Source organism: Penicillium paradoxum (assembly GCF_028828445.1).
Source record: "Penicillium paradoxum strain IBT 22861 chromosome Unknown utg000007l_segment0_segment0, whole genome shotgun sequence".
Taxonomy (NCBI): domain Eukaryota; kingdom Fungi; phylum Ascomycota; class Eurotiomycetes; order Eurotiales; family Aspergillaceae; genus Penicillium; species Penicillium paradoxum.
This window is the reverse complement of record NW_026643185.1, coordinates 2,390,847-2,408,133: the sequence shown is the minus strand read 5'-3', so window position 1 is coordinate 2,408,133 and position 17,287 is coordinate 2,390,847. Positions and strand designations below refer to the sequence as shown.

Here is a 17,287-nt window from a genome sequence, read left to right as displayed (position 1 = left end):
CCGAGATGATCTCCCTTTGCAGAGCCCCTCCTTTCATGTGCCGATGCAAAATGTCATAAAACAGCCAATATTCAAAAGAGTCCTTCTAGTGCACAGCGAGTGTGGTGCAGCAAAAACAAGCACCGAAACTTTTGTTCTCTTCACAAAAACAGTTCCAAGTTCCCAGGCGCCTGTGATGAGCGATCGACATGAATGGTAAAAAATAGTTTGTTCATTTGGACGAGCCGAAGGCAAAAATAAAGGTGGCCCGCCCAAGGTCATTAAGTCGTAGCGAAAGACATGGGTTAGAAGAATAAAGAGGATCGCCCATGTGACGTTCCAAATGTGTACAAGCGAAGGTTGCCAACGGTGGCAGTGCGGGGGATTGGCGAGTGCAGGCAGGTTGACAAGGCCCGATCCCTTCCACCACCGGTATTAATATTATAGACGGAGTTGCCAGCCCCAAAATGGGGTAGCGAGGCATGTACAGCCAGAAGGTGAAAAGTACCTTCAGCTCGAGGCGGAAGTCGCGCGCGAACCAGAGGGTTTTCGGTTAATTAAAAACCTTAGGGTGTCGAAAATTGCTCGATGCAGATAATGTTCCCAAACATTGTCGTCAAACATAACGCCGATTCAAAAAAAAATAGTAGATGCAAGAATTGACAGTGTCGAACGGTATGTGCAAGTGAAGCTCGTGGATTAGCGTCCAGCCTCGATGTCGTGATTCGAGGTGAGGTGTTCGCTTTCCCATGTGTAATGGTCGTCCACGGGACTCAGAGAGCCCGAAGAAACGGACGAAGAGGAGCCCACAGTCCACTCGTCGCTGTCCAGGTTGAAGTCGCCATCCAAGCTGGCAAGGTCATATCCGAACTCGCGAGAAGAGTCACCAACTTCAACATAGTCGTAGTCCCAACGGAACATCTTGTCGGCCTGGACACGCGGCAGGAACCGGGTCTTGGCAAAGTAGAAGGCCACCGTGGCAAGGAGGCCACCGCACACCAGATCGACGGCGTAGTGATGGGAAAGATACATGGTAGCCCACCACATCCACAGAGTGTAAGTCACCCAGATGGGCTTCAACCGTGGGAAGACGTGGCTCATGAACAGTGCTGCCAGAGTGGAATCAGCAGCATGGAGTGAAGGGAATGCACCGAAAACAACAGGGGACTGCTTGAAGCCCGAAGTGTAAAGGTCAATACCGAGCAATTTGTCAATGCGCGCAAGACCAGCTGGATTTCCCTGCATCGAGTAGTCGGCTGGTGCCAAACCATACAGATTTTCGTACCATGGTGGCGAGCAGGGGAAAGCCAGCTGAATGAAGACGGCGATCATGCTGATGTAGCCGAGAGTCCGGGCATAGAGAGGGGTAGTTCCTGGGGGACCAAAGAAGAAGAGCAACAACGAAACGACAAATGGCGCTCCATAATGGCAGAGTCCATAGGGAATCCATGCCAGGACGTCGAGCACAACGTTTTGGTGGGCGGATAGAATGTTGCTAATGTTGGCACCGTACAGAATGTTCTCCATGGCTGGCAGTACGCGGACCCAAATGGCAGGTCGCCAATCGCTTGGAACAAACCTAAAGGAGATTCATATTAGCGATGTTCTTCTCCATTCAATATGAGTGGGATGCTCCATTCAGATCACCCCCGCCACAAAGCCGTGGCGAGCGCATCTGCGAAGAACCCCACGAAGCGTGTAAAACTTACTGGCATCCATAGAAGAAGATAAGCCATCCAGCGACGGGGAGGAATGGTAGGAAGAATTGCCGGGTGATAGGCATAAGCAGAGAACACAAAAGACCGGTGGCGATCGCCGTCTTTCCCAATGGACCAGGAGACTGGATAATTGTCAGGGAGAAAATGCCCACGATCAGGAGCAACAGGTATTGGAAGTCATATATCGTCCAGCGGTGCGCCTGTAATGATCGGAGGGTGTCGACGGGCGAGAAGGATGTTTGCAACCTCGATATCGATGAGGTGGGCGAAATGCGGCTCCGGAGTTTGGACCGGAGCTTGCGGCGCATGCGATGCGGCACTAGGAGCTGGAATGAGCGCCATGGCACTTGAATCTGAAGCTTCCCAAATTGACTTTGCGTGCGATCTTTCCACGACGTATAGGAGGCGCTCATGTTCGCGGCAACTCTCCAGTAGGAGGGACCAGATCACTCGAATTGGAGAAGGGGTTTTTTGAGACTTCGAAGAATACCGCAGGACGGGATGAAAGGAGGTCGCGCAACGGAAAAGGGAGGGGTTATCGTTGGGCGGGAACGAGGCTCATAAGAGTTGAGATACACCGATAGGAAGGCAAAGGACGAGGGGCGTCCTAGGTAACTCAGGAGGTCACGTTGACGGAGGGTGTCGGGATGCAAGGTGACAAGGGCGCCACCGAAAAAGACCCTAAGTAAACAGAACTCGAGATAACCAAGGAGACCACTTGAAGCCCTGGAACAAGAATGAGAATTCAAGAAGAGATGGGATGGGGAAGAAGGGGAAGAAAAGACATTTGATGAGAAACATCAAGTATGGTGGTATTGGTATTACCGATAACTAAAATTTGGGGAGGTAATTTTCCCGGTATGATTATGTACATTACCTGCACAGTCGATGGCGTCACTACTCGGCTTGCGTGTTTTTAGCTCCTGTCCTGTTTATCTGATTAATGTCCGAATATATCCTCTTTCTCTGTAATTTCCCTTGCAGTCCGGACGCTTCGGCAGCGTGTAATCTCTGAAGAGGGAGCATTGGACGATGTCGGGCGGAAGCGGCGGAAGCCACGGAGATCGGGATGCACGAGAAGTCACAACTGTGGGCATATCTCGGACTTTGCCATGCCAATGGTCCGACTTGAGAGGAATCTTGATGCAGCTCCGAGTCTGCCGAAAATCCAAGCTGCTGTGTATTCACTACTCCATACTTCCTACGGAGTATGTACTCCGTACTCCGTACTCCGTATACGCTACAATAATATGGAGATCTCGTCTCACTTCACGGGAAATTGCACTGTCAACTCAAAGGAATATAGTTCAATGATTTCCCAATATTACCACCGTACGGACCTTGTACACCGCATACAACATAGTTGGGACGCAAATTTTCTCACAAAATTGCCATATAAGATCCATCGTCGGAGGCCGATTGGCTCGTCCTCCCCTAGCTACCCCATCGCTTAGGCCCGGTGTCCAACGAAAACCACCAGATCTTCAGGCCCAATTTCCCTGAGGTTCAGCTTTTCGTAAGGGATACATGAGGTAATTACCGGCATGTCGGCGGTTGACTCGTCCGTGCAAAACGGCACTAGTTACCTAGCTACCTCCTGCTCATATTAGGTACATGTCGAGGCGCCAACGGCGAACTGCATCTACTTCAGCTTAGAGTATTAGGGAAAGCCCCCATCGACTCCGGAATACGGAGTTCGGAGCATTCCGTAAGCTGAGCCACGACCATTGAAAGGTAGCACATTAGGGAGCGTACATCGATGATTATAGTCCTTGATGGTCAAGCCAAGTTGCCCAGACCGTTAGGAGAAAATCAAATCCGCGCTATTAGACCGGGATTTTACACGGGCCCAGCGCGAAAATGAGGATGTGCAGTCTATCATCTAATAATAAAGACATTCACTCCATACGGAGTACCAGCACGGAGTAGGGGATTGTCCAGCCCCCAGGGGATACCAGCCTCCCTATTTACCATCGTGAACTCCGTAGCAGTGCAGCGGGTAAAAGATGCAGCCTTGTCGGCCCCCAAGCTCAAAGGAAATTGCACTTGAGCTCAGACACCCCTTGCCCCTGGCAACGGGGTTTTCACAGTCCAGCTTCACGCGACCGTGGCCAATCACCCCCTTCATCCCCAACGTGGCGCCAAAGCTCCCCGGGCAGCCCCCGATGTGATAGATACTATACCCCAGACAATGTAAGCACAGGTGCATTTCCTGGATATATTGGGTATGGGAGGTATATTTACCGCTGGCACGCGCCCGTATTCATCTTTCAATTCTCAATACCATACCAACAGCCCAGGATCCGTATTCGTATCTGGGGCGGTTGCCTAAAGTGGATTGGGGCGAAGTGATGCAAGGCTGATGTATACTCCGTACTACAGAGCTTGCTCGCTGCGCCACAGGGAGCATGGCATATGAAGTCAAGTTGTAATCTGCGCCCCAAGGTTCGGTTGGCCTTGCTACTATCCCTCATCGGGATTTGGATGCAGATTACAATGGGCCGGGCGGAGCACTACATACTCTGTACGTTGTAGCGTTCTGCACTACACCTTACTTGCTCATCGTGCGATGTTCGGTGGAGAAAAAAAGAGATTGTTGAACTGTCGGTATACCTGGATACCAGAGACTCGAAGGCATGCAAACGCCCGTTGCACAGCCCTGTATAACACGCACATTCTAAAGATATTGACCCTTACCACATAACAGGTCGTTATTTTCAGGTTAACATGCCCGTGCTCATTTCATCCACAATACCATGATCGACGTTTCTGCGTCGTCGATCCTACGAGACTACCATGTTACATCCCCGCAACCCCGATGCGGTCAGTGGAGATCATGACCCGTGCAACTCACGCAGTATAACGCAGAGTCGCGAAAACGTAGAATCGGGGACCTAGATGTCAACCCGAGAGATCGGAATGAACTGACATCATAGTGAAACATGTCTCTCGGCGAAGCTATGACCGATCGATCGGCTTATTGAAGTATGCAACCTGGGACTGCTCTTGACCCTTTCGGACTTCAGAACTGCTGTCGTTATCCAGGTTCACAACTCTAGGCAAGGCGGCCAATCAGACTCTTGAACCTAACGTTAGCCCACGACTTTTCTCTGCTCATGAGCGGCCAATGAAAGCCAGAATCATTGCTACAATCGTCCAAGCGCTTTCTACATTATGCAAGTTCGCAGTCGGCCTCGATTGATTTCGTATGCCTGAGCTGGTTTCCAATCAAACGGACGATCAATCTCTAGGCAGTGTGGTGTGCCAAGCTTGGTGGCTAGTAGCACGCTTCGAAACAGCGGTGGGAGCTTCAAGAACGAGTCTTCCGAGCCTAGATCGAGTATTATTTTCTGGAATATAGCATATCAAGCCCCAAGTGCAAAATACCAAGGTGCCCAATGATGAAATGATGAAATGAAAGTTGGACTCTTCCCTTTGTCGTTTGCATATAGTTGCTGTATGATATATCACACTGCCGTTTGTGAATGAGAGGCGCTAATTCTATCCAATGTATCGCTCAACCCTGCGGCTCTAAGCGCTTTGCTTGATATATCCAGCGCTAATTTATTGACTCCAGCGTCAAGTTGGGGAGAACTTGATATCAACATTGAGGCAGTAATCACCGTTCTCATTTTCACTTTAGCTCAAATTTTTATATCACCCAACTTTACTTTGAACCCAGCAGAGAACATCTGTGAGAATTCCTGAAAGTATCAATACTTCTTACCCACGATATATCTCTAAAGATTCCTAGGTTTATCTTCCCAATTGCTCCTTCCGGCATGTCCTCCACCGTTTCATTATATGTAGCCCTCAGCGCCGGCGAGGGCGTTTACAAACACTGGGGTGTTTTCATCGATGCATCCCAAGAGGAAGACAAAACGTTGCTCCAAGCAGCAGGTTCAGACGGTAGATTCCGATTTGAGTCGGAGACGAAAGATTCTCGTCATTCGGAGGGGCTAGTGGAATTAGTGCTCCTCTGTGATGTAAACGTCGCTAATATCACCTCTATCAAAACCATCGCGAGTCAAGTCACTATTCACAATGAGATACGTGGTTGGAATTGCCAAGACTACGTGCTTGACCTTCTCGATGCGCTGGAGAAACATGCAGTTGTGAACGGTGAAGATGCAGCTTATCAGAGGCAGAAGAAATTGGTTTCTAGCAAACAGGAGGGATTGGCATAGGTGATGTTCTTCTCTCTATGACTGGCAGAGAATACCACACCAGGGGCAACCCGCTTGAAGGGGCCGACTGATGATTTTGGGGGAATTTATGCCAGTATCGAGTAGCGAAATCCAGCCGAAGCCCACATGATATTTTAGTGCGACAGTCCTAAGTGAGTAAAAACAAACCCAACGCCAAGCAATGTATCGTAGTAAATCGTGAAAAGAAAATGCCGCTCAGCGCCCACTCCATAAACCATGGGATAGAAAGGGGACAGTGATAGACATCTAGTCATGCGTCTGGTCTCCAGGACTATCAGCCAGCATCTGGAAGCCCTTCACCAGGCCCATTGCTGAACCAGCAGCGATACCACCCACTAGTACCATTTGGATTCCTCCAATGAGACCCTTGCGGATGTTACGTCGACCGCGCCAGCCACTCACAAAGCATGTCTTTCCATATCCGAAGATAAACAGCGCAACAACCATAGTAGCGATGGACCAGCGCAGGGCGACGAATGCATCATTCGGTCCGACAAAAAAGTAGGGCACCAGAGGAACAAACCCACCGACGAAATATCCCAGGGCAATGGTTAGGGCGCAGACAACAGCTCGTGAGCCTGAAGGTTCGGGCATAGTATGGTGGAAGTTCATGAGGAAAGATGGGAGCAATGGGGAAGATGACAGATGATTTTTGAGTTGTGCTACTAATTCAGAAGGCAACTCATAGGGCTCAAAGATGTCGGAGAGGGTTTCTGACACGGAGGCGGGATCCGTCATAGTTTGTGTTTTGGTTTCCTTTAGGGTAGCTTTGTATGACTCCCTTCAAACATGTCAGCTGCATCAGCCTCCGGAATATAGCAGAACTTGTATCCTTCCCCCCTCCCCCCCCGAAGAAATAGGTATTGCTGGGAACAAGACAAGCTTACTCTTCACTTTTGGCACCCAGGTATCCACCCAGCCCCATCGAAATAGCTCCTGCGATGAGTTCTGCAAGTCCACCAAACACAACGATTTTAGTATCGCCTAATGCAGACAGTCCAGCAGTGAGAGCAAAAGGCACGGTCATGCCGTCCGAAAGGCCAATGATGGCATCGGAGACTGTGCGACCGTCAATGAAGCGGGAAGATTTCCGGTCCGAGTCATCGTGACGGTTTGTGCTGTTTCCCGCCTCGATATCAGATCGAAGTGGTGAACGAAGAGCCTTCTCATCCTCCGAAGAAGAACTGCGATCAGTGAGGGGCGTATAACTCGACATCAGGCCTGTCTGGGAGGAGATTGACATGGTGAGATTGCTCGGAAGGATTAAGAAGTGAAATGAAACCTTGCAGCATCCCTTGATAGGACATTCGGAATGTTTAAGCGAAAGTGAGGGATCGAGACACAGCGAGTCCAGCTCTTAAGAGCACGCGGTGCAGTCATGGGCTCTCCCTTGCCCGCTTCCTTGTAACCTTACAGCTTGACGAAGAAATGATCTACAACGATCATTCACAGCCTATCGAGAGACCCAGGAAGACAACGTGCTTGGCACTCCCCCTCACTATCAGGCACGTGCAACGCTGATTTGACGACGATCGGCTCGAATGTGGGGCCTGTGGATCCTGGAGGGCGGACTCCCGCTGCTTAACTGGAAGTAGCGAGCCAATCAGAGAACGTCATTTCCAATCAAGGCATTTTGCCCACGGGTGGACTCCGCACTCACCTGCTCTTCTAGCCTGTTGGAGCCCTAAAGAGTTAGTGCCGACATCACCTTCGAATCAGTTCAAGTCGTTTGCACAAGGTGACATCGCTCTGAATATCCCGCACGTGGGATGAAGAAACCCCCTCCTTTGTCTTCCAACATTGTCAGCATAATCCATGAGATCGCTCTTCAACCCATTTCTCAGTCTACACCACACGTGGACAACTGATCCTATAATACATACCTAGGTAGGTAGTATTCCGTGGAGCTTGGTAAAAGCGGTGTGTCTTCCAGTGGACACCCGCGGATTTCGGGCCCGCAGGAGTGATATCACACACCCGGTATGGAGTAGATAGATCATATCCTTCATCCACTAAAGTAATAAGAGATTGTGAGGATTCATTATTACCCCCACTCATGAATCCTTATTCCTACTTCCTACCTAGGTACTTTGTGCTCTCTCTATGTCTCGACTTGAGACAACATTGCCAACCTCTCACGAGAAAACAATAACCTTGATTGTCTGTAGGGTCTTTGGATTGGTACTCTCACATCTGGGACCAATTTTAGGAGAAACGGAGTGGACCAGTCAAGTATGATTCAGGAAAGCAAGGGACTAGACAGCTCATAAGAGTACCCTCAGGTAAAGCATGTCGTGTGTCTGACTCTGGAGAACCACTTATTCAATAACACAGACGGCTACCGGAACTTCCATCGATACTCACAACCTACATGATCTGATAGGGCAAATAACTATCTTGATTTTCAGTAAATACTCCGTAGTCCGTGAGCAACTGCAAGAGATATGTGTCAAACTTTATGCACCCGACGTCTCATTACTCCGTAAAAGACCCATACCCCAACATTGGTGGCAGGACCTTCAGCCCTGAGTGATTCGACATGTGTACGGAGTAAGGCTTTTGAATGAGAGGACAGGCCGGCAAGCAATCATGCTTTCTATGATTCCTGTGTGGACCTCTTGCACTGACTTGACTCCGGACATTTTAAGTCTCCCAGTAAACAGAATCTTAACTTGAAGAATGTGAGATGAGCGAGGCTCCACTGTATCATTACTACATTTGATCTGACATATAATACTATGAGATTGATACGGTCATTGGGATCATGGATATATTCAGTGCTGGGTGGAGAATTGAAGAAGACCATTGAGATCCCTTTCCAATACCATCTCAGTATCCTTTCACCGACAGGGACCATGGATAGTGCAGATCTCAGTTACACATTTGCTTATCGGGCCGCAAGGATCAAATTCAACCAGTCAATTGACATTCAATCAACGCAGACTTTCAAGTTTTTACAACGAATAACATAAACAAAATGAGAGTAGAAAGTAAAAGTCATGATATATGCTGATCTATGAAAACCAGCAGATACAAAGACGCAGAGGGTCACAACCTTAAATTAGAATGTAAGAACAGATCAGCGCTTGCCGTTATTCATGAAGATTTGTTGAGACCATAAATTGGCCATGAGAAACGAGAAAAATCATGAAAATGAATGGGGATATCAGAAAGGCGCATTTCCGTGGACAGAAAATGCACGTGGTTTTTGTGGAATAGTCCGCTGCCAGATAATGGGACACGCGATAAAAGTCATAACTGGAATATTGCGAAACGAAGAGAAGATATCCGGTGAGGTATTGGTCGTCGGCCTCTGGCACAACCTGAGTCAGTCCGGTCAGCTGACACAACCCTCATAAAAGACGTTGATGCGACATACTACTTGCGCTTCTCGGCGCTTTTCTTCTGTTCCGTGGAAGACGGGCCAGCCATGTCCCACAGGCGGCTCTTGTATGCGGGGAAGGAAGTGTGGTTCCACATGTTGACGAAGACACTGCAGAAGACAATCGGGTTAGTCAACTAGAACAAGGGATAGAACCGAAAGCGCGCAGGAGAGGCAGCAACATGGAATGACAAAACGCACCTCTGGGTCTGGTCCTTGTAGGCCTCATCTTTGACCTCCCTTACATGCACCTTCATGCCGTCCTTGGTGAAAGCGATGTTCTTGCGCTCCATCTTCTCGCGCGTGTGCTTGCTGACATCCTGCATGATGCTGTAGACGACATAGCCGACCGCGGCAACGATTGCGACAAAGGCGAGAAGCAGGATAAGGGGGATGATACTACGGGCGCCCATTGTGATAGAGTTGGTTCTCGGGGATATTGGGGGATATGGTAGTGAATTGAAATTGTTTAAGGATAAAAGTGAGGAGAAGAGCCGAGAACTAGGGCACAGAGTGGAATCAAAGAAAAGGAATACCAGCGCGGGAAAAAGACACTGGACTATATGCCAAGAATAGGTGTCTTGTGCGAGAAATAGTTGCAGGCTTGGTGTTTCTAGGCACAGTTGCTGCCTGAAGTGGACCTATTTATTTGGACGGGAATGCTGTTCGAATTCCAACGAGACACGGCTGGATCAGAGACGTGAGACTCAGGGGCTTGGAGCCCTTTCAGCGGTTTACCCCTCCGTTTAAGAATGACGTTTGATTCGAGGGGAAAATGCAGAACACTGGTGCCTAAGCCACATGTGGATGTGGCTCCAACAGGGCTGAAGGCTGGGCTGCTGAGTCATGGGGCCCCCGGGAGGTTCCGGCCCGACTGGAAGGTTAATTTTAGATCCATTGCTAGTCTGGATGTAGTGGCATTATTTAGTAGATTCCAATAGTTCAAGATAGGTACTCCGTAGATGGTTTCATACATCATTTGGTTATGTTGTGTGCATCGATCATATGCATCTCATATCTGACACCATACACTGCCGTATGCACTAGAGGCCCACTCTAATAAAACATTGGAACCTTGGAAGCTGATCGGTGGATCTCGATCTCATCTGCGTCATCATGATAGAATCACAAACTCATGATTAATTGGGCGGTCAACCATCCATCCGGGGAAGCTATTTTCTGCAAGATGTCTGGATAGAAGTAATGGCCATTCGCTGTCAATTCCCATTCAAAGACTAGCAGCTCAGACAAGGCCGACACGATGTGTGACGTCCCCTTTTTCCCAATCTTCCCGATCTGCTTCCAATGCGGCACCGATCAAAACCCTTGTCGCTGTAAGGTAGTCGGCCCAACACTCGGTAAGTCTAGGCCTCCTGCAGCGAGATGAATCGCCGAAGAATATATCCATGTCTGACGAAATGTACAGGTTTCTGCTCTACCATTGTGGCAGCGGTAAGTAAAATCATGCCTCGTTTCAGACGACGGCATGACAGCTCGGTTGCTTGACGCCGATTGGATCATTGCTAATTAAAATGATGATTCAGGTGATCTGCTGGCCACTGTCGATCTTCTGTGGCTGCGGCTGCACTAAAGTTGGAAAAGAGTAGGTCCCATTGTGTCTCTTTTTGAGGAATAGACTGACCAATAGTAGTATGCTGGGGTACCCCGTTAAACTAAACGGTCAGATTAGCAATGCCATACCATTTTAATATAGAGAATTAGGCGCTTGGGGTCAATTACAAACTATTTAATTTTATCTGAGCCTCCTGTCTACTGTAACGTCCTTGCGTTTACCCACGCTTGTGTTCTCGGAAGAGCAACGAGCAACGACTACGTATATGTGCCCATGGCTAAGTTTGCTACGCAGTGGATGGAAATGAAAATAAACAAGCTCTGGCTTAAATGAAAGCTCGGCAGCTGCCATTGAAATTGCTTTGTGCTATTAAGTTTATAAATCAACAGGAAAGAAAAGTGAACATCTCAAAAAGAATACATTTCCTTCTCCTTCACAAAGTGCATCTCACGACATACTTAGGATGACTTGTCAGGCTCAGGCAGATAACCCGCCGAGTACTCCTCCGGCTCATCATAATCCTCCAACTCCAGTCTCTTCAAGAATCCCCCGTCCAACAACGCTGTCACACTGGATGTAGCCAAAAGCTGTGATCCAAACCCAGGCTGCTCGAACCAAGGCTCAATAGGGCCCAGCAGAATATCAAACTCCTTCGTCACCTCGTAAACGTGATAGTTGTACGGGAAACTGCTATTAACCGGGGCGAAGAGATTGGATGGCGGCAGGGCTCGCTCGATATACGGCGCACCAAGAGGTGACAGGAACTTTCCTGTTTCAGCTCCGAATCTGTCCAATTTCTGGCCCACGCGAAGGGTGTAGTTTCCGAGAATGGACACGTCCTCGGATGTAGTTGCGAATCCGTCTTGATCTGGATAGACCCAGTATCCCTTAGGGTCTGTAGCATTCAAGGTCCATTTATCCAAGAATTCGTAAGGGCAGAGCTCGCCGAAACGGGCGTATGTCTCTAGCGCATTGGCGAGAGGGAAGAACTTGGGGAGGTGTTTGGGACCAAGTCGGGGGTCACCGCAAACAGCAGTGGAATTGACATAGGTTACTCCTTTGCAGGGGTCGGGGTAACATCTTTCGGGATAATCCGGTTCCTAAGAAGTATGAGCGTCCGACGGTGTAACTCGGAGTACTGGGTATGGACCAACCTTGTTTGGCCTGTGCTTAAAAGGAGAGACAAAGGATGCAGCATCTGCTAAAGCAACCGAAAGCAGCACACTCAAAGTTGTGAAATGCATGGCGAAGAGGAGGATGTAATTTTTTGAGACTTTCTCAAGGCTGGAAGGCAAGGATATGGCCGCTTATATAGTGTGTATTGGAAGGCGCCAAGGAGGCTTGACCTCTTGACCTTTTGCCCTCGCGATCTACATGTACGGAGTACGGAGAACTGCGCTATTCAAATCATGCGCCTCGGCTATGCACCTGGATGGAGCTCTGTACAACATACTCCATACATCTATTAAGTGATTTGAATTTTGAACTCGGAATGCCACAAGCCATGGAAATCCTATTATTGCTTCTCCGAGAAACAGTTTTAGTTCAATTTGGGGCGGTTATACTACTAAAGTGAACCGAGCAATGTAGGGACGGTTGAGCGTGGATGTGTTAGCCCTAAAAATGTAGATGGGATCTTATATTGTAGGTAGATGCACATCTCTTCCCTTTTAGGAAAACGAAAAATAATGCAGCATTTATTGTCTCAATAAGATTTATTGAATCGAATTTACGATCCTTCAACATTTAGCACTTGTACACGTTGTCCTAGGCATTCTAGTTTTTTGAATTCATTTTTTTTGCAGAGACTCTAAACAGCCGAGCAGAATCATTGGCTGAGGAAGAGTGGACCATTCAGTTCATTGACAATGCTTTCCACAACATCGTCCTATTTAATCGACGGTAAATCCGATCCCAGCCCGGGTTCGCCGATCACCACACGGAGTAAGGAACTTTAAGCACGACGGAATGAGTAATTGTCCAGTGAGCTTGTGAGTACAGAGTAGGTGCGCCACATGCAGGTGAAAGGGCACCAGCACGAATCTCTTCAGCTGTGAGATTCGAGACTAACGCCATGCCCTAGCTTGCAGGCGAAATTGCCCCCTCAGACTCGTGTAGTGGGGGTCTCTTCGGTACAACGTATGTCTCACCTTCGCGAATATGCATTGAACGCCGACAAATCAAACGTAAAAATTTGTCTGCTACCGGGCTCTGCGCCGTGAAAGCACGGTGTCTTCGGGGCACTGAAGATGAAGCTGGGCGGAAATCGAGCAGAACATATCTACTCCATAGTTCGCCAATAGTTGTGGAGTGGATCCAACAATAGTCGGGTGACAATCGTAAATTGAATGCCGCTTTTTGTCGGTTTGTCTTCTCCTGAGGTCCTTTGAAGGCTTACGGGGCACGGAGTACTCCGTATATTTGGCTGAGTGTCCACTGTCAACGCCAGCCACCAAACCACTCTCAAGCGCCTGGACACGTCAACAACATGAGAAACAATGTGGGGAGTCCTCCGTACTCCGTATGAATTCCTCCATACGGAGTCGAGAATGCAGATCAATTTTCGAGGAACAGGACGCTAGTCGACTTAATTAAATTAGCTTGGCAGCTGGAGCTGAGGACAACTCGAGCATGCATTAGAGCACGGAGTACGGAGTACTCCGTACAGAGTACTAATGCATGAGCAGAACTGGTGATCGCGATGTTCCAAGGGCTTGGATTCAAGTGCTCCGTACTCCGTACCTTTTGCAAGAATGACACATCCTCGGGAGCTCATTCTGCTTTTTCCTTACACTAACCCTGCGTTCGGATTTTCTAATTAGAGCAGACTCGCTATGGGGCTATTTCCCCACTTGTTCTCTTCCGTTTGACATTGGCGCCTAATGTCACCAAAATCTGCAGCGTCCATACACCGTGGATTCAAAGAGAAGATCGGCAAGATTGCACGATCTGAACTAAGCGTTGATCAGCTCGGGTATACATCCGTCTTCCTCCGGTACCACATTTATCTCCATCACTTGTGCTTAGAATGGACCCTTCAATCACGACCTTGGGAGTTTGTCCTGGTGGTCTCGGTGTTGGTTTATCTTGACTCAACACGTTGCAGCAGCACCACCGTAATGGATGCACAACATACAAAGATACTGTCTCAATTAGTCCTTAGAGAAGAAATCTCGATACTGCTAGCTATCTAAAAATATCCCTTCCACTCCATCACAGCCATCGACATCATCCCTTGTCCCTTCTTGGGATTTCCCTTGGACCAATCCTTCAATGTACAGACTTTCTCAAAATTGTTCTTCTCAAATACTCTTGAACTGCCTATATTCCCAAGATAATAGCTGGATTTGAGATGGTGAAGATTCATCCGAGGAATCGCCCAATCTTGAACGATAGCTCGAACAGCAAGACTCATAATTCCTCGACCGTGGTGCGTTGGAGAAAGGTAGTCTGTCAACACCGTTAGCAATCAAGCTTAAGTCTGTCCAAACTTTGTTTATGACCATACTTCCTATGCCCCAGACGATATCCTTGTGGCCCGCCGGCAAAGCATTATTCTGCTCCAATGCCAGCGCAAGCTCCGAACTATTGGGTTGCACCTCATAGAACGCATACCGCGTCAGTCCAATATCTCCGATCATGACATCCTGAAGTGGGACGCCGGTCTCAGGATCTCTTTTTGTTACTTCGCGAATGCAAACGAAAGGACATTGATCGAAGAATGCTTGTTTCTCTTGACTATCTGAGTTGTCGCCTTGCAATGGGGACTTCGACGTTTCGAATTCTTGCTGTAGAGTAGACACAAGAGCTTTGTGCTCTGTTAACTTCGTTTTCACCCAGTCCCGGCCGTGCTCAGGGAGAAATGGGAATGGAGGCCCCTGTAGCCAGGCATACACGCGCGAGTCATTCAGGATTTCAGTCATCACAGCAGCTGTTTCCTCAATCTGGTGTTCTCGGTGTGGAGTGATGATAATGTTTTCACATGGCGCTGGAAGCTGGAGATAGGGCTCCTTGGTAAACGGATTGTAATGAACGACCATTTTGCTTCACTGGAGTCACACCAACGGGACTTTGAAGTATCGATTGCACGAATTTAAGTTGATTCGAATCGTGAGCTTTATATAGATCTTGCATTCTGGAGAAATTGGCCATGACTCGCCCCGACTTTGTGAGTCACTCGGATGATGCTAACCGATTGTAGGCAAGTCCTGCCTGGCCTGACGTTACTGGGTATCTTACCTCGACGTTTCATCAGCCTAGTCAAATTGTGGGATTACTATCTAGGTCGCAAAAGATAACAGCGAGTGAAGGACAAAGCTTGACGAGAACCCCCCATTGCCTTCATGCCCTCGCGTCGCTTCCATCGGGAGGTCGTAAGGCGTTCATGGCCACATAACCGAGAGGCTAGAAAATGATATACTCACCCAACTAGTGATAGCAACCGGATCGAAGACTATGGACTCAGCAATGGTGTTGAGGCGAACCAAGACAAGACAAACCACAGCGGAGTATTGCATGTTCTAGCATGAAACCTCTATTGCGGTTTGATACTGTCCAATATTGGGTGTCTCAATGTCTCAATGGGATCAAGGTCACGCCATCACTTCCGACATGTTGATCTCGATGTGCTGACTGGTTTGAGTAAAAAGGATCACCGATACGCCATGGCCTGTCCAGTTAAGTGGAGTACGAAGTATTGCCAGCATAGCTAGAAATGAAATCAAACGAGATATACAAAATATGTATGCATTTGTAAATGGTGTCAGACTATCCGTTGAGACGGTCCAGTAAATGTAGAGCACTCGATGATGATTTATTATACATGATCCTCACCAGGGCTGCTATCCTCGAAAGGCTGTGCGCTTCCACTTGGGTATATTAATATTAATTCACAGGCACGCGACTGGTCAGTTGTTCCAGACGCCCTGCCAAGGCTCGATGTTTGCGCATGACCTCCTCCCATTCATAAGTAACGTCTTCGGTATCTTCCTCCCCACCCAGCTCAGTCAAAATCATGCCAAAGTCACCACCTAGGCGACCAAGACTTGCGGCACAATATAAAAGCTGGGTGAGAAGACTTTCCCTCGAACTCCGATCTCGGATGTTAGGAAGATAGGAGCGCATTGTATCCGTGAGCAGTTGCACGAGATGCATTGGGAAAGTAGCCAAGGCTGGGGGAAGATGTTGCAAGGGGTCATCCGAGTGTGCTAGCTTTGACTTAGACTTGGAATGGGCGTCTGAAATTCGCAGTCCCGAGGCCGCAAGCTCGGGTTCGGATTGTTCGGAGTTGAAAATGTTCTTGTACAGCGAGACGATCGCAAAGCTCTGCTCACGGAAGATCTCGATGTACCTTTTTAAGTAGCGGTCAGTCTGCTGACCGCCAGACCACGAAGTCGGGTCTGATTTGTCCTTGCCGCCGAGTCTCCGTTGGGTTTCTTGGTCCGCTAGTTCGCGGAGAGGATCCAGAGCTTCGAGGGTCAATACCAAATGCGCCAATCTGCAGACCAGAAATATGGCACCCAGAGCGCCTTCCCCAGTCCCAGCCGCTCCATCACTCTGCAGCATTTCCAGATCCGGGGCTACTCGCCGCAGCCAACCCACAGTTCGAATACCAGCTGCTAGCCGCAGGTTCTGTGCTCTGAGCCCCGTGATCAGGTTACTTGTCATGTCCTTCATAGCATCCTCCGCTTGAGATGCCACATCTTGAATCAATAGTGATTCGGGGTATAATGTTTGTAATCGCTTGATATGTGCATGCAGGTCGAGTGCAGAAGAGTAGGTTGTAGAGGATACCCCGGTACCAGAGTTCACTGAAGCAGCAGACACGGCTTTGGACAAGAGGCTTGGTAGTTCCAAGATGTCGGACAGTCGGTCAACATTACGCGACAATTGCATGGCTTTCTTCCGTCTTTCTAGCGCAGCGTTGTCTGTAATCTTACTGTATTTGGTGGAGAACCCAACGGCCTCCTCGTCGAGTTTGGGGATCGCATCACGTAGCTGTTGCGCCTCACGGGTCAACTGAGGTACAGAGGTCCGTAGTGTGGACAGGTTATCTGCAGATGTGACGAATGTTCGGTGCGAACGGTTCGATAAGGCTTGAAGGGAGAGAAGGGTGGAGTGGGAGGATTGGGCGAGCGATGGGGGTTCTGTGGTCTGAAGGGCTTCAAGCGACAGTGTAGATAGACGTGTCAGGTATCTGTCGGTAGTAGCATCATGGGACTGCGTTGGATCTAGATGTGGAGCCAGCAGCTCCAGCAAGTCGGCCATGGTGGGTTGATGCTATTCACAAGTTGCGTAAAACAGGCGCGCTGAATGGATCACCGGCCGTTGGCCCGTGCGGGTCCAGTGGCTTGTATCCCCGACTGAAATGAACTTTTTCCCCTTTGTCTTTTGGGGTTTCTCTCTGTCTCTCCTTTCAGTGACTCTC

The 17,287-nt window shown here is 48.8% G+C and overlaps 7 protein-coding genes across 7 annotated transcripts; 1 reads left to right on the top strand and 6 right to left on the bottom strand.

Annotated features, from left to right (window-relative positions):
• Nucleotides 1-678: 678 nt before the first annotated feature.
• On the bottom strand, nt 679-2,110 carry N7457_008443 (phosphatase PAP2 family protein; the record flags this gene model as incomplete). The annotated part of the gene is made up of 2 exons (XM_057179486.1): nt 679-1,558; nt 1,689-2,110. The coding sequence occupies 2 exons, from the start codon at nt 2,108-2,110 to the stop codon at nt 679-681; spliced, it is 1,302 nt and encodes a 433-aa protein (XP_057027872.1).
• Nucleotides 2,111-5,479: 3,369 nt separating this feature from the next.
• N7457_008442 (uncharacterized protein) lies at nt 5,480-5,884 on the top strand (the record flags this gene model as incomplete). Its single annotated transcript, XM_057179485.1, has 1 exon — nt 5,480-5,884. The coding sequence occupies one exon, from the start codon at nt 5,480-5,482 to the stop codon at nt 5,882-5,884; it is 405 nt and encodes a 134-aa protein (XP_057027871.1).
• Nucleotides 5,885-6,151: 267 nt separating this feature from the next.
• Nucleotides 6,152-7,148, bottom strand: N7457_008441 (VIT1/CCC1 transporter family protein; the record flags this gene model as incomplete). Its single annotated transcript, XM_057179484.1, has 2 exons — nt 6,152-6,686; nt 6,793-7,148. 2 exons carry the CDS (start codon nt 7,146-7,148, stop codon nt 6,152-6,154), a joined length of 891 nt encoding a protein of 296 aa, XP_057027870.1.
• A 2,135-nt stretch (nt 7,149-9,283) lies between these two features.
• On the bottom strand, nt 9,284-9,700 carry N7457_008440 (uncharacterized protein; the record flags this gene model as incomplete). Its single annotated transcript, XM_057179483.1, has 2 exons — nt 9,284-9,398; nt 9,489-9,700. The coding sequence occupies 2 exons, from the start codon at nt 9,698-9,700 to the stop codon at nt 9,284-9,286; spliced, it is 327 nt and encodes a 108-aa protein (XP_057027869.1).
• Nucleotides 9,701-11,318: 1,618 nt separating this feature from the next.
• N7457_008439 (TNT domain-containing protein) lies at nt 11,319-12,104 on the bottom strand (the record flags this gene model as incomplete). The annotated part of the gene is made up of 2 exons (XM_057179482.1): nt 11,319-11,960; nt 12,015-12,104. 2 exons carry the CDS (start codon nt 12,102-12,104, stop codon nt 11,319-11,321), a joined length of 732 nt encoding a protein of 243 aa, XP_057027868.1.
• A 1,946-nt stretch (nt 12,105-14,050) lies between these two features.
• On the bottom strand, nt 14,051-14,900 carry N7457_008438 (GNAT family N-acetyltransferase; the record flags this gene model as incomplete). Its single annotated transcript, XM_057179481.1, has 2 exons — nt 14,051-14,310; nt 14,369-14,900. 2 exons carry the CDS (start codon nt 14,898-14,900, stop codon nt 14,051-14,053), a joined length of 792 nt encoding a protein of 263 aa, XP_057027867.1.
• An 844-nt stretch (nt 14,901-15,744) lies between these two features.
• Nucleotides 15,745-17,127, bottom strand: N7457_008437 (Dor1-like family protein; the record flags this gene model as incomplete). The annotated part of the gene is made up of 1 exon (XM_057179480.1): nt 15,745-17,127. One exon carries the CDS (start codon nt 17,125-17,127, stop codon nt 15,745-15,747), a length of 1,383 nt encoding a protein of 460 aa, XP_057027866.1.
• Nucleotides 17,128-17,287: the final 160 nt, after the last annotated feature.